This window comes from Mizuhopecten yessoensis, unplaced genomic scaffold (assembly GCF_002113885.1).
Source record: "Mizuhopecten yessoensis strain PY_sf001 unplaced genomic scaffold, ASM211388v2 scaffold6307, whole genome shotgun sequence".
Taxonomy (NCBI): Eukaryota; Metazoa; Mollusca; class Bivalvia; order Pectinida; family Pectinidae; genus Mizuhopecten; species Mizuhopecten yessoensis.
In genome coordinates this window covers 297560-314808 of record NW_018406484.1, presented here as the reverse complement: position 1 = coordinate 314808, position 17249 = coordinate 297560, and the positions used below count along the sequence as shown (strand labels likewise).

Sequence of the window (17249 nt, the reverse complement as noted above, 5' to 3'; positions counted from 1 at the left end):
TATATATTTTCAAACATTTCGTGATATTTTATCTTTATTAAATTATTCCATATTTAAATGTGTCATATTTTAATTTTCTATGTATATTTATCATAATGCATTGAATCCACATTTACGTCTTAATATGCAAATGTTGTTTGTTCCAATATATGTTGTTTTTCAATATTTATTCAATGATTATAACAACTTTAATTCACTGTTGTTTACGTACATTTTATTGTTCCGGACAATAAAGAGTTTTAGGATTGCAGCCCTGAGTTAACTCCCTTTGAAACATACTGTAAGTATATATCATACAGTAATACAACGTCAGGGAGGAGTGCTGTATGTCTGCTGCTATTACAATAAGATTATATATTGTCATAAGTATATTATACTGACTTCCAAGTCACCTGTTATTACAATTTCCTTGTTTCTCTGTCTGTCTTAACTTGCTCTTGGTTTGTAACGCAGACTAAGTCGAAACACTAAGGAGAATTTCACCAGACGTTTTTCAGATTTGTTTTTGTATTGTTGCGTAAAAACTCAACAACACGTACTATTTTTGATAACTGTTAAACGTTTTAAGTGTATGATTACATGAGAAAGGGTTAATTACCATACAATTTGTAATTGTAGTTAAAGCCAAGATGAACGTAACTCATAAAGGTGATTGCGCCTTTAACATTTTGTCATGTTACAGTATGCCAAAAAGTAATAATATTGCATCATACAGCTGTTTCGCTCTTCTTTATGAACTTAAAAAATCAGAGGAATACTGATTAATTTCAGATCAATAATCTCTAAAATGTTTATATTAATTTATAACAAAACAGTTTAATTTATTCCCCATGATCAACTAGTGTTAAATTTATTGTAAAAAAAAACAAAGTTTAAATTCGATGAATGTGGATTTTTCGTATAAGTACAAAATATATCTCTTATACGTTTCCAACACACAAAGAAACAAATCTTAAATTAAAAGTACAGAATACCCACTAAGGGGACGCGGAAACAAAATGAAAGACATCATGAAGCCTCTACAATAACATGTAGGAGAAATCCGGCGCTTACTCCACATCATCAGTATTGGGCATGATCAGAGATGGCAATCGGAAGTACTATACTTTGTGAGTAACTTTGATACATTTAGCGGCATTCAAATACCTTAGGATCGTTTTGTATTGATTCATTTTTATTTTTATAACAGATCACCAAGACAATCACAAAAAAGGAAATATGTGAACACAACTGGTTATCAAAAGATTTCTCAATATACTTGAACCAGATTGGTCCCAACTGTGCTCTATTTCGGCTTTAGTTAATTAAACACTAACACATATTGGTTCCTTTGATAACATATGATCACATGACTTACGTGATGTAAAGGTAACTGTTATTGATAGTAGAACGAGGAACTGCCCTGGCTCCTATCTTGATGGTGTTTGTATCATGTTAAGTTATTTCGTCTATCGTGTGCTGATCTTGGCCTGTCGTTATAATTTATCTAGACCAAGTCTCACCTCTCAACGACATTTTGTTTGAATTAAAATTTGTAGATAAAAAATCATTGTCAACGAGGTCAAGCCTGATTCAGATAATCAAAATTGCATTTTCCGTTTGCTGTCGTCATATTAGTGTTTATACTACACAATGACATTTATAATTTACGTAAAGCATAAAGATCATTTTTGTGGTATATATTCTTACATTGCTGCATTTTTCTATTTATTTGATTATGTGAAGACTTAAAAGTTCAACATTAACTTATTATATAATCCAGTTTATGTAATGCCTTAATTACCTGTTAATTAAATCTTATTACCACAGGCTTATGAATAAGGACATTTACCTTTTCACTTTATGTCATGTTATACATGAACAAAGTGTCGTTGAATACCTACATTTTACGCGCAGTACACGACATCTCGCTAGTCATAGAGAGGATCGTTAACGTTTGATTCGTGTAACCACTTTCCTCGTCAGGTTGAATTGCCGCATCGCGAGAGCACGACGTACTAAGTTTAACAAGTACAGCAAGTCAGTGGAAGTTATTATGAGGCCGATTGAAAATACATAAATGACAATAGATGTTTATATAGACTGATAGAGCCCGTGTTTGTAGTGTAATCGTGCCCATTTGGGTTTTACATTGTACATTTAATAGCACATCCGCTGTTAACCTCATTGATATAACAAAATTACAATTATATTCAAATTGTGTTACATAGGGAATAATACATGCCTTTTTCCATATCACACCGAGTGTCAATCCGAGACTGCAATATCAGCCCGATGACCTGATATTGGTCGAGGGTTGATACTGGGTGTGATATGGAAAAGGGCATGTTTTATTCTGTTTATATTATACTTTCTTATAAAAGCTACTATCTTATGATCTATTTTTCTTTTGAAATATTGAAAAACGAAACATTTCCAAATAGGGTGTGATACGGGTTTTGCGGGCTGATACGGAAAGGGCTGATACGGTTTTGGGGTGTGATACGGCGGAAGCTAATATGGCTTTTGGGGTGTGATACGGCGAGGGCTGATATGGGTTAGAGCAATTGTGTCGTATAGCATACAAAAAACCCATTTTATAAGTAAGTATGTAACAAATAACCTGTATTTCTATCATCATACGTCCGTTTGAATCAAAACACTATGATACAGAGCGCTATACATTTATTTCAAGATTAAGTTGCGAGCTTGTAAAAGTTGAACAAACTGTTTTAACTGCCACATTATCAAAACATCCCAATGTAATTAAAAATATTTCAAATAACCAAAATGCGCGTTTTATAGATTTGAACAAAAACTTAAATATTGGTTAATCCTTTGTAAATTAGCTATGATACTCAGCCTTCAGCTAATAACTAGTTCTATATGAATAACCGTTGGTATCACATCACCAGATTATGGAATAGACCTGTTTAAATACGTGTACTTTCGGTGGCGGGTTGGGTTGGTGGTTAACAGTATCTAAAATAGAGGAATCATTCTAGGATGTTTGTCACAGCACAAAGATTGTTGTTCTTCATAGTTGATACTTTTGAAATTTATTGTAATAAAAATGATATACAACATTTAATATAGCGCCCTATCTAGCTAGAACTAGCCATTCTTAAGCGCTTTACAGTACATAAATATACCATTTATACATTCAATACAATTAGCATATACATAAATCAATACAATTTTGAGGAAATTGCTGGAGCTGCCTTATCAGGCGCTAACTACTAGTCATATGCCACCTTCCTAATATCTCCCTATGTGTGTATGCCTGCGTTTGTGCTGGAACTGTATTGTGTTATATGAAGTTTGAAAACCAAGGACTTGAAAACAATATTATTACAAAATTATCTTATAATAAACCATCGCGTTTACGCAAAATTTCTGTTATGACCTTGTAGACAGTCGGAATTTTCTTATATAGATTCATAAAAATGTATAATTTTAAGATAACTATGGGGATTTCTACATGTCTGACCAACGTTTTGTTTCTGAGTCATATCTATTAACACATGTGCATAGCACGCCATTTCATTGTAAACAATATGACTTGCCGAGGGAAGTGATATCGAGTGAAAACCGTTACCGCTTGAGCTACGAAGCGAAGAGTTGCCAAATGGTCAAAAAATAGCGCAAGGATTACGTACGTTACGGAAACATTATTGCAGGTACTGAATCTGTTACTAAACATTTGCATGCCCTGTGTCATGGATAAAATAAAAAAATATATATATCCCATGCCTACAGTGATGTTAAAAAGTAAATGTCCCATTACAAGAGAATCAATAATTGCTACAGTGAAAAGTATTTTAACATAAAAAAGTGTTCCTTTTCAAGTGTGCTTACATCTCTGTGTAAATTATTGAAAATATATGATTTTCAATTATCTTATATATTGGCTTTGCCAGAAATACTTATTGTGTTTGATGACTAATATGACTTACGAAGTGTTAAAGCGTATGAAACAGTGAAAGTGGGAATGCACTGCATGGTCTGGAATAAAGTGGTCAAAGACAATGAGCTGTAATAACAAAATGTCACAAACATTTCTCTTTGTTATAACTGCCAATGCAGTCATGCATTTAATGAAAACATTTGAAAAGGGCTATATTCGTCCCGAAGATATTCCTTTTTAAGAAAGTGTTGTCTCATGGTTGAGGGAAGGTGTTTAGTCTTGTATCCTGGTATCTGTAAATAATGCCGAGATGCCAACAAATATTTCTTCATTTGAATATTGACATTATTAACTTTGTATTATTAACTTATTAACTTCTGATGATGAATAATAGACTTGGAATCATATTCATTGATTTCATAGTGCGATAATAAGTTGCCCGACGGCCCCTCTCTGGAGATCCCTTGGAAACTTCGCATCTCGGTCAGACCACCTGTGTTTACTGCATCTTTTCAAAACTGTCACGTGACGATATCGGCGCTATTTTTAACGGGGCTTTCCCAAACAATTCGAGTGGTCAAACTGAACAGTTGGAACGAACTATGAATATGGGGATAGCAAGGAAACATAATCGGCAGTGCAGAAATCACGTACATTCAATAAAGGAAATATTGGTTTCAACGGTATATCCCTGTAATCATTCATAAACATATGCCTACATCTATATATTTATAATACCTTTTCAGTACTTGTTATTCAACACACTCTAGATTACATACGTATTGTTTTATATCTACTCTAATACATCCTCGCAACCATTCCCAACTTCTTTTCTTCATCATTTCTATCCCATGAAGAGTCGATGGAACCGCGGAGAGAATGATCTTCTTCCCATTAGGCTGTGCTATGAAACGAATAAACACATACAAACATCACAAATGGGCAAGACAGAAACTTAATATAGATATATGCCCAGTGTTTATTGATATTTTTATAGTTGTATATGATGCAGATGTCAATGTACTTTCTTTCTAACAGAAATAACATTACAACCACAACACGCAGACAAATTCTTAATTCAAGGTAGATGAAAAAGAATAGGAATTGATGAAACACTGAATCAAAAATCCCGATAAAGTTCTTACTGAGGAAGGAAAGGTAACACTAGTACGATTAAAGTTTTCACTTATGTATCATAGCATAAATATTAAGATAAGAGGTATTTCGTCTTTTTGAGAATAACTATGATTCATGCAGGTATAGATATTCTTGTTATACAAGGACAAATTGTATGAGGATCTATATGGCCCAGCTTACCTGTGACGTTATATCTCTGTATGACCCAGCTTACCTGTGACGTAATTTCTGTTTGATCTAGCTTACCTGTATCTAAATGGTCAAGATTACCGATGGTGTTATCTTAGTATCAAGCTACCCTTGACGTTACCTGTATGATCAAACGTACCCGTGATGTTATCTCTGTTTGATCTAGCTTACCTGTGTCTTTATTTGTATGATCCAATTTACCTTTGGCGTTACCTGTATGAACCAGCTTACCTATGACGTAATCTGTATGATCTAGCTTACCTGTGAAGATTTGGCACTGGCACAAAACGAGGGCAGGGTAAACACACTGTGGTCGGAAAGGTCTTGTGGGTCCACGAATTCGTAGTTGACTATCGCTCCACTTGCAGGGTCGTAGTCTTTGTCTTGGTTGTTATAACGAATAGGTGGACAGACCTTTCCTGGAGATATTATAAAAATACAATGATATGACATATCGTGTAAATATCACGACGGTAAAATGATATATTGACAAACAGATCCTCTAAGTATTACAAAGAGACAGTGATAAGTTGCCACACAAATCATATAAATATTAAAGAAGCTGTTGTTCATGTCAAACCTACCTACTTTAACGTCTAGCGTTAGGATGACGTCAGCGTACAGTTCCTTCCTGATCAGCGTGAAGTGCTCTGTGATCTGCTGAAAGTCCCCTACACCACCATGCCAGTCCGAGTGGGCGTCCACTGTTAACGCATCAATATCATATTAAACACTATCACAGAATCTTCATCCAGAGAATTGTTCTATACAGAAACAATCCACACAGGATCTACAGCTTGAGGATAAGTTTTCACAATTTCTTAAATTATCTTGCTGATGAACGAACAGTTTCACAAATTACAAATTTACATACCTGTAAAAATCTTCTAAAGCACGCTTAGCACTGTTTTTATATGAAGACATATATATAACATTTTCTTATTTTTGAAATATAGCATGCATGTTCGTATGGTAAACATACGAAGTTAATAGTTTCCAAATCAGAAAAATGTTCCAGAGAAAGATTATCGCAAATGTTGATTGCTAATCAAATGAAACGCCCACATATTATTTAATGTTCTTTATAGCTATGTCTGAACTCTTCGTATGGATATTTTCTTATATAACGTCATATATTTACACTGGTATCTATTTCGATATGAGTAGTTGGTAATAATGTACCATGTGACGCAATTTGGTATGTATATCTGCTATTCAGTTAAACAAGTACCGCATCATTTACTTTACTGATCCAGCGGGAAAAATGTAAATAGTACATTGACCGTAGATAAACAAGTATATAAAAACCCATAATAATACACGCACATGGCACACCATTCCATGGGTTCCATATGTAGTCGCTATCCTTGTCCTTGGTACAGGTGTGGTTGTCGTTATCAATAATGTATACTGTACTCTGTAATACATTACATAAAGAACATTTGAATTAGTGATGACTTCAAAAGAATCCTAAATTATATCGTATAGTCGGAATTTATTTTATACCACGACTTTAAAGTTTTGCGAGTTATATTTTATGATCACGTGCTTGTATATAAGCCATTAGTCATTCACACAGGATTAATATAAAGGTTATACATTAACCGAATTTTGGAAAGAAACTTAAAACAAAAATCTTTGATACAATCGATAGAAAACATAATCCGATGTCAGACATGATATCTTATGTGAAATTATAAAAGCAAAAACTCGAGAAGCTAGAAAATCCATGACTGTTATATTGTAGCTACAACATTGAAATGCATGCCCCACTTGCTTGAAATATCTCAAAGTCTGAGTCAAAGGTTTAAGGAAATTGAAAGAGTTTAGATTTGGCAAAAACTTTGTTGCATAGATGGAAAGTAACTGTTATTAACAAGACCGCAAATTATCGTGTTTTAAGAAAGTACCATTTTCGACTATTTCATGTATTAATAACAAAAGAACACTCATTTAAGTGGTACATATATGTATTTTATTCCTTACCTCATTGAAATGCCAGATGTAGGTATTTGAGAGCGGCACGTTGCCTAGTGATGCCAAACCCTTGAGGTCAAGTCTCATCTGTTGACTGGGATAGTCGTAGTAATATGTTCCAGTAGCATTCATCAGTTCTGGAATAGACATGATCAACTCACCAGATTCAAAGAAAACCTTGCTTTGCCATGATGGCGGAAATGTGCAATGCACACCAATTTCATTTTGCAGTATTGCTGCTGTTATTGAAAGGATCGACAGGAACAGCAAACATTTGATGAAAGCGTCCATGTTTGTACGCTATCTGAACGGTTTAGCCTATCACCGAGTTATCGTTAAATCGAATACGTATGTACAGTATCAAAGGAGTCAAGGTATTGGCTGACAATCAGATAATATTTTGAGACGTGGGCAAATATTAAAATGTATATCATCAATACAAGTGTACCGATTAACTAGAATACATATTTTCTTCGGTATAACTGTAATGTTAGTTTTTAGATGTTGCAGTGTCACTATTCCATGACAATGTATTGTATTTGTTCTAGTTACTTCGTATCTAGTTCGACCTATCAATCACTATTTCTGTTGACAACGATATTGGGTCCACCATTCATTCACTCAGTCAGTATTCTATTTGGCGTCAATCCTTCGTCGTCGAGCTGTCTCGCAAGGAAAAAGTTATCACTTGAGATTTTTCGCTGTTTGTTCTATTTATTTTACAGCCAAAACAATCCCGGCATATTTCATTTTAATCACATTGTGTAGGAGTTAATCAGAGTAGCATACATATCTATAAACCTTCTCCTCCGTTGACAGCAATTCTGGTGACTAGCACTCTCGTAGGAAGGAGTCGTATTACTTCACTATATTCGCCTTTTCTTGGTGTCAGGTAAAGAAAAAAAGATATGTCATGATGATAGTATCTTTATTACATGACTTAAAGTTAGATACCCCATGCTTAACTGGTGAGATATACGATAGCATTTTTCCTTCTATATGATGTATTAAAATCTTATTATTCCGCGTTTCTATTTTACGCAAAAAGATGATGGACTCTGCTGGTGGGCTCTGCTGGACGACTGCCACTTTCCGAGTTTTGCCATAATCTTGTAGCTGGACTATATCCAGACATAAAAAAATGGGGTTCAATAATATGTTATCTGTCGTAGTCAAACAGTTGTACCATTATGAATGGTTTTACAAATGAATGGCCACCTTTCCCTTCCGCTATACACTACAGGTATCTTTAGGATTAGGTTTAACTTTTATTCTTTTGGCCTTAATTGTTTACTTTGTGTGGCTATCTTTGTCGCTAAGCTAAACTTTAGACAGATGCTCCCTTACTTCCTATTTATAGCAATTATTGTACGTAATCATGCCGTAATCTGAGTACGTATACTTGGTATTGTATTACCTATTTACATGTTTATCACTAGTATATATGTCACGGTCACCATTATAAATATGTATAAATGGAGCAAACTGTGACATAAAGTATATCTGCTCTTGAATCAAGGACAAAACACGATTATTTTGACGTCAACATACCTGATAGCTACCTTGTAAATATTCTTTCTAGTGAAATTATAAGTTTTCATTGATTTGTCATTCCACTGAAGATGAGATAACTTATCAAAATGTGTTCACGTTGCTAGCATAACTAGCTCGTGCTTAGTAACCACCGATTCTTTTAGTTGATTATCTAGATTATGATATATGACTTCTCTTTTCAGGTTTTAAGGTATTTTCCGGATCTTACTCAACATTGGAGCACAAACGATCTTTTAAAATATTTATAGCATATTAATTGTTGTATATCTACATCATTTTATTTTTGTTTATTATTATTACTTTAATTAAATGGACGACGACGACAACGATTTAACATCTCTCACCACAGGTTAGCCGAAACAGAAATACTTCCGTGCTCCAAATACAACAGCACCACAGTAATGTTTTACGGATATTCTTATTTAATTGCTTCCCAGCCATGTAGGTATGAACTATTTGTTTTTTGTAAACCTTGTGAAATGCGCTATTCCGTCTTTGCGTATTGCAGAGTTATCTTCTCTTGGGAGCAGGTATTGATTGTTACGTCACTTGTTTGAGGGGGAACGTCATCAATTTTTGAGAAAACGACGTAATTTTCTCGCACAAACCAATGACGTAACAATCAATTCCTTCTCCCAAGAGAATATAACTCTGCAATACGCAAAGACGGAATAAAGGCCACGACGAAATATACTGAAATTGATATTGATGGTGATTGTATCCCTGATTGACAATTTTGTTTTCAATTTAGTGTCAAAAGTTTACCTCCAACATAGCGATTTTCTATCGGGGTAAACTATCTTCCTCTTTTGATCGATTAGGTTTTGCTACCATTTTATGCAGCATTCATCGAAGAACTTGTCGGGAGAAGAACGAAATACCTTACGATGTTCTTCAATTCATTTCGTCATTATGTTATATATTTAAATCACTTGAAAGTTCTTTCGACACCTATCGTATAAACTGTCTTGAAAATGAAATCAAGTAACAGCGACCTCTTATGAGTTGTGGCTTGGTATATAATATACATACTTTACTCAAGTTCAAGTTCATTTATTTCCTTAAGCTTTTACTACACACATACACACCACTTCCGCACCTACTCCTAGAGGTGTCGAGAGATATCATGTACTGCTAAAAATAATGTTATTAATAATAGAATAATATTTGATGATAAGGACATAGTAATGTATTACTGACAAACACTAGATACAATTGACTTAATTCATTACATTTTGTCGTCTTCTACTAGCGATTCTTACATATTTGGACAAAGTATCTTTTTTTTCTTTTTTTCCTTAGGATTACATCTTAATGAATTTATAGATACTCATATTTATTAGAAGCTAACCTCTTCTTTTTCAAATATATTCATGTAATGAAGGGGTCAAATGCACTTCCCCTTCTGTTTCAACAGCAGTTTAAATAAATTTGGATTTCCGCCTTCCTGGCCTCAGCACCACCGATGGATCCTTTTAGACATACTGTATCAATTACACAATAATAGTTGCGATCATATGCGTGTATCTTTAATGGTCGACATCATGATATATCAGAAAATATGATATTCTCTTAAAAGATATAAGTATCGGTATTTTTTCTTTGTCACTATTAGGGTTCCCACTTTGAGGACGCTATCTTTTTTTTCCTAAAATAAGGATTGAAGTTTCGGTTGCCTTCTATGTCTTATTCGTTTTGTGTTTTTAAGTGTCCTTATGCAAATCTATCATTTATTCATGCTTTGCCCAGGTTTCATCGATTTTGAGTTAGAATTACGATTTTGTTTGTGCTTCAGTGTGCTTTTTTGTCATTGTTTAGTTCTATGTGCGATGAAGATCATATATTGTCCGACTCAAATAAAAACTCAAAAGGTGAGATACAATTTCCTGTATGACGCCCACATCCGAGAAAGTCCAGTACGTTGTTATCAAAGAAGTTTTGAGTGAAAAAGTTGTATTTTTAAATGCAATATTTTCCATCGCGTTTCTTATGAGATGTATATCATTCTATATCAAATATGTTGAAAAAAGTGTTGAGAGCCATTTGCAAATAATTATGGTCATTTTATCATTGTTTTGTTTAATGATTCAATGTTTAATGATTACCGTGGTACTTCACGTAGCTACATGTGTTTCGGACAGCAAATTGTATAAACCTTATCAGCGAGAAAAAAACAAATCACTTTCGGTATATGAAGTAATTATTTTATTCCAACAGTCATCCCATGAATATACCGATGTGTCGACTTGGAAGCAACCTCTTGACTATTTCGTTGTCCTATAAAAAGAAAGACATGATCAAAATATATCAGGAAGAGTACAAATGCAACAATAAATCATATCAATGATACTGCACTTGATGGAGTCATTAATACGTTATTATAAAATGTTTACTATAATAATACCGCAGCATATGAGGTAATTTTAATACAATATTATATAACATTAACTCTCTCATTTTTATTTTAAATGTAAAGCAGACCTTGCTGAAAGAATTACTTTGATACATCTTCATTCATTAAAGTGTTGCAATGTACTTTTCTAACAACAATGCTTCAAGTTTTACTTTGATTAATCGCAATACGTTAAAGTGTTCAAACTTAGTTTTCTAACTGTCCGATGCAGATGAAATTGACACTAACCCACCACCCACTACTTATTACTCTTACCTCAGCTTTAACTCACCAACCTACTACTTATTACGCTTACCTTAACTTTGACTAACCCATCCACCCTCTACTTATTGCTCTTACCTCAGCTTTGACTAACCCACCTACTGCCTATTACTCTTACTTCAGCTTTGACTAACCCACCTACTACCTATTGCTCTTACCTCAGCTTTGACTTACCAACCTACTACTTATTACTCTTACCTTAAATTTGACTAACCCATCCACCCACTACCTATTGCTCTTACCTCAGCTTTGACTTACCAACCTACTACTTATTGCTCTTACTTCAGATTTGACCAACCCTTCGGCCCACTACATATTGCTCTTACCACAGCTTTGACTAACCCATCAACCCACTACTTATTACTCTTACCTCAGCTTTGCCTTCCCAACCTCCTACTTATTACTCTTACCTTAAATTTGACTAACCCATCCACACACTACCTATTGCTCTTACCTCAGCTTTGACTTACCAACCTACTACTTATTGCTCTTACTTCAGATTTGACCAACCCTTCGGCCCACTACATATTGCTCTTACCACAGCTTTGACTAACCCATCAACCCACTACTTATTACTCTTACCTCAGCTTTGACTTACCAACCTACTACTTATTACTCTTACCTTAAATTTGACTAACCCATCCACCTACTACTTATTGCTCTTACCTCAGCTTTGACTCACCAACCCACTACTTATTACTCTAACCTCAGCTTTGACTTACCCACCCACTACTTATTACTCTTACTTCAGCTTTGACCAACACATCGACCCACTTCTTATTACTATTACCGCAACTTTGACTCACCCATCCACCCACTACTTATTACTCTTACTTCAGCTTTGACCAACCCATCCACTATTAGTTACTCTTATCTCAGCTTTGACTTACCCACCCCCTACTTATCGCTCTTACCTCAACTTTGACTCATCCACCCACTACTTACTACTTTTACCTCAACTTTGACTAGCCCATCGACTCACTACTTATTACTCTTACCTCAGGTTTGACCAACTCACCCTACCACTACTTATTACTCTTACCTCAGGTTTGACCAACTCACCCATCCACTACTTATTACTCTTACCTCAGCTATGACTTACCTTTAATGTGGAATTTACACAATGAGGCGGGGTATTGAACACTTTCGAGTCACTGAGCGGCATGGTGTCCAGGAATTCATAATTAACCATTTCCCCAGAGATGGGATCCAGGTGTTGGTCTTGGAAGGACACACGAAGAGGAGAACAAATATTACCTATAAGTAAATATATATTGTGTATAGTGGACAAACCTAGAAATGGTAGTGATAAAACCCGACAACAAAGGCTTTGTCTTACAAATGACGAACTTTCTTTTCGTCAATTCTACAATTAATAGTAGACCAAAATGCTTACCTAAAACATCAAATTGCAGTTAATCTACAAATTGTATTTACTTTTTTCTTGTTCCGTCTTTAGATATCGTGCAATTAATGTTCGAATCTTATCTATTCATTAAACTATCCCTAGAACTTGGGAAAATTGACCTAAGCGCTGATTCAGCTTGTATATATTGTACGTTTTGAGTTTTTATTATGTCAAATTGCTGTTCCCATCAATTTCATTGATTGATTGATTGATTAATTTGGCAAGTAAATTGTCAGTAATTGACAATGTTAGTGTGAAGTACACAGGAAGCCTTATGTAAATGTACTTGCCAATTTTCACATCGAGGGTCACCACAGCGTCTGCATCCCCGGCGTTCCTGACCAATGTGTATTGTGAAACGGTCTCCTGGAAACCGCCTAAACCACCATTACTTGTCACCTCAGCATCACCTGGAAATAAACGGGTAAACATTGAGACCAGGAACATTCTGAGGTTAGGAAAGTTTCCAGGAAAAGTTAAAGAGTTACAAAATCATAGAACGTACAACGGTCAAGTAATTTTATAACGTGGAGACAGCATCATGGACAGGGAAAGTCAAAGTGCAAGGAAAGTTAGTGAGTTATACAACAGCTTCAAATGATTTGCATTTGAGATAAAATCTAGGGCTGTATATAAGGCTTAATATGATATATATATTTATGTATATAAACTTTATTTATTTTACAACAATTATGAAACAAGTTATTTCAACTTATATTAATCACTCTTGTTGGCCCGGATGTTAGCGCGCGGAGGGTCTAAATATGGGAGGGAATCGGAGTTCCCGGAGAAAACTAACGTAGTCGGGCAGGTGACCCCATACCTTTTCACGTCCGATCGGGGAATCGAACCCCAGTCGCCATGGTGAAAGGCAAGTGCGCTATCCACTGCACCATCCGACCACCCTTAATATGATGTAATAATAAACATATTGATGCGACTTACGGTTAGGATGTGTTACGAGGGAGAAGTTTTACTATAAACGTGGGAAAATATTTGTGTTATGGAAGATAATAAATGATATATTTTTAAAAGATTGGAAGTAGTGAGGTAAAAGTAGTTGATGCATATTAGTAAAGATATGAAATGCAAGGCTAGGCAAGTTAAGGAGTTTTAAGAAATGTTAGGATTAGGGAAAGTTGAAGCCTGTAGTAGATAAAAACTGAGAGGGGAAATATATTACTCCATTAAAACATTAGGTCAAAATGTTATTTTTTTGTCGATATCATAGAAAAAGACAATATCAGATACTGGGGAGACAATACACTCGGTGCTACTTACTCGGTACCCCAGCCCACTACTTACTCGGTACCCCAGCCCACTGGTTCCACACAGCGATGCTATCTTCCTCTCTACTGCACGTATTGTTGTTGTTGTCTAGGGTGTAAACTGCTTGCTGTAATGAATCACAATATTTGTAAGAGTTGTTTAGAGAAAAATAATTGAAATATCGTCAGATTTTTTTATAACACCCCTGCCCTTAAATACATCTAAATGTGCCTTTTCAATGTTTGCAACACGAATATTAAACAATATCTAGCAAGGTAGACAAGTGTGTGTATTCACTATTTGCTATAACATTTTTACAGCTTACTATCATATTCAACATTATTTTTTTCAAAAATGTATCGACCTCATGAAATTTCCAGATAAATGTGAAAGAGAAGTGATAATTCCCCAGAGCAAAGCCGGATACGTCAAGTCTCATCTGTTGGTTTGGGTAATCGTAGAAGTAGGTGCCTGAAGCGTTCATCTGTTCCGGGATCCATATCATCATCCCGGAGTCCATAAACACACTGCACTGCCATTGTGTAGGGAACTCACAATTGTAATCCTTCCGGACCACGGCAGCACCAACAGTCACAACACAAAGTACACTGCAGAAAGCGACGAGCTTAGTACACTCCATTGGCTAGGCAGTATCTCTTGAATAGTTTCTTATAGGCTATCACTGTTAACGTATTTACATACAAGATAACACCGTACCAAATACGACTTACAACAGTATTTGTCTTATAGTTATAAAACAACCTGGTCAAACAGTTTCATTTACAAATGACCTTGGACTCATGATTTATCGATAGTAGGTATTGCACAGGATAACACATGTCTGTGTGTAAGAGAGGTCAGGCTAGTCTCATCAATACAGAAGTTAGTGTTCTCCTTGAGTAACACATGTCTGTGTGTAACAGAGGTCAGGTTAGTCTCATCAATACAGAAGTTAGTGTTCTCCTTAAATAACACATGTCTGTGTGTAACAGAGGTCAGACTAGTCTCATCAATACAGAAGTTAGTGTTCTCCTTAAATAACACATGTCTGTGTGTAACAGAGGTCAGGCTAGTCTCATCAATACAGAAGTTAGTGTTCTCCTTAAATAACACATGTCTGTGTGTAACAGAGGTCAGACTAGTCTCATCAATACAGAAGTTAGTGTTCTCCTTAAATAACACATGTCTGTGTGTAACAGAGGTCAGGCTAGTCTCATCAATACAGAAGTTAGTGTTCTCCTTAAATAACACATGTCTGTGTGTAACAGAGGTCAGGCTAGTCTCATCAATACAGAAGTTAGTGTTCTCCTTAAATAACACATGTCTGTGTGTAACAGAGGTCAGGCTAGTCTCATCAATACAGAAGTTAGTGTTCTCCTTAAATAACACATGTCTGTGTGTAACAGAGGTCAGGCTAGTCTCATCAATACAGAAGTTAGTGTTCTCCTTAAATAACACATGTCTGTGTGTAACAGAGGTCAGGCTAGTCTCATCAATACAGAAGTTAGTGTTCTCCTTAAATAACACATGTCTGTGTGTAACAGAGGTCAGACTAGTCTCATCAATACAGAAGTTAGTGTTCTCCTTAAATAACACATGTCTGTGTGTAACAGAGGTCAGGCTAGTCTCATCAATACAGAAGTTAGTGTTCTCCTTAAATAACACATGTCTGTGTGTAACAGAGGTCAGACTAGTCTCATCAATACAGAAGTTAGTGTTCTCCTTAAATAACACATGTCTGTGTGTAACAGAGGTCAGGCTAGTCTCATCAATACAGAAGTTAGTGTTCTCCTTAAATAACACATGTCTGTGTGTAACAGAGGTCAGACTAGTCTCATCAATACAGAAGTTAGTGTTCTCCTTAAATAACACATGTCTGTGTGTAACAGAGGTCAGGCTAGTCTCATCAATACAGAAGTTAGTGTTCTCCTTAAATAACACATGTCTGTGTGTAACAGAGGTCAGACTAGTCTCATCAATACAGAAGTTAGTGTTCTCCTTAAATAACACATGTCTGTGTGTAACAGAGGTCAGGCTAGTCTCATCAATACAGAAGTTAGTGTTCTCCTTAAATAACACATGTCTGTGTGTAACAGAGGTCAGACTAGTCTCATCAATACAGAAGTTAGTGTTCTCCTTAAATAACACATGTCTGTGTGTAACAGAGGTCAGGCTAGTCTCATCAATACAGAAGTTAGTGTTCTCCTTAAATAACACATGTCTGTGTGTAACAGAGGTCAGACTAGTCTCATCAATACAGAAGTTAGTGTTCTCCTTAAATAACACATGTCTGTGTGTAACAGAGGTCAGGCTAGTCTCATCAATACAGAAGTTAGTGTTCTCCTTAAATAACACATGTCTGTGTGTAACAGAGGTCAGACTAGTCTCATCAATACAGAAGTTAGTGTTCTCCTTAAATAACACATGTCTGTGTGTAACAGAGGTCAGGCTAGTCTCATCAATACAGAAGTTAGTGTTCTCCTTAAATAACACATGTCTGTGTGTAACAGAGGTCAGACTAGTCTCATCAATACAGAAGTTAGTGTTCTCCTTAAATAACACATGTCTGTGTGTAACAGAGGTCAGGCTAGTCTCATCAATACAGAAGTTAGTGTTCTCCTTAAATAACACATGTCTGTGTGTAACAGAGGTCAGACTAGTCTCATCAATACAGAAGTTAGTGTTCTCCTTAAATAACACATGTCTGTGTGTAACAGAGGTCAGGCTAGTCTCATCAATACAGAAGTTAGTGTTCTCCTTAAATAACACATGTCTGTGTGTAACAGAGGTCAGACTAGTCTCATCAATACAGAAGTTAGTGTTCTCCTTAAATAACACATGTCTGTGTGTAACAGAGGTCAGGCTAGTCTCATCAATACAGAAGTTAGTGTTCTCCTTAAATAACACATGTCTGTGTGTAACAGAGGTCAGACTAGTCTCATCAATACAGAAGTTAGTGTTCTCCTTAAATAACACATGTCTGTGTGTAACAGAGGTCAGGCTAGTCTCATCAATACAGAAGTTAGTGTTCTCCTTAAATAACACATGTCTGTGTGTAACAGAGGTCAGACTAGTCTCATCAATACAGAAGTTAGTGTTCTCCTTAAATAACACATGTCTGTGTGTAACAGAGGTCAGGCTAGTCTCATCAATAC

General features: G+C 35.5%; 2 protein-coding genes across 2 annotated transcripts; both read right to left on the bottom strand.

The window, feature by feature from the left end:
• Nucleotides 1–5562: 5562 nt before the first annotated feature.
• LOC110451931 lies at nucleotides 5563–7488 on the bottom strand. Its single transcript, XM_021500163.1, has 5 exons — nucleotides 7199–7488; nucleotides 6539–6629; nucleotides 5797–5916; nucleotides 5611–5631; nucleotides 5563–5573 (listed from the first exon to the last, which is right to left on the bottom strand). Exons 1-5 carry the CDS (start codon nucleotides 7478–7480, stop codon nucleotides 5563–5565), a joined length of 525 nt encoding a protein of 174 aa, XP_021355838.1. The 5' UTR covers nucleotides 7481–7488.
• A 3463-nt stretch (nucleotides 7489–10951) lies between these two features.
• Nucleotides 10952–14657, bottom strand: LOC110451946. Its single transcript, XM_021500181.1, has 5 exons — nucleotides 14459–14657; nucleotides 14131–14221; nucleotides 13116–13235; nucleotides 12520–12674; nucleotides 10952–11020 (listed from the first exon to the last, which is right to left on the bottom strand). The coding sequence occupies exons 1-5, from the start codon at nucleotides 14612–14614 to the stop codon at nucleotides 10961–10963; spliced, it is 582 nt and encodes a 193-aa protein (XP_021355856.1). The 5' UTR covers nucleotides 14615–14657; the 3' UTR covers nucleotides 10952–10960.
• Between the last annotated feature and the right edge of the window lie 2592 nt (nucleotides 14658–17249).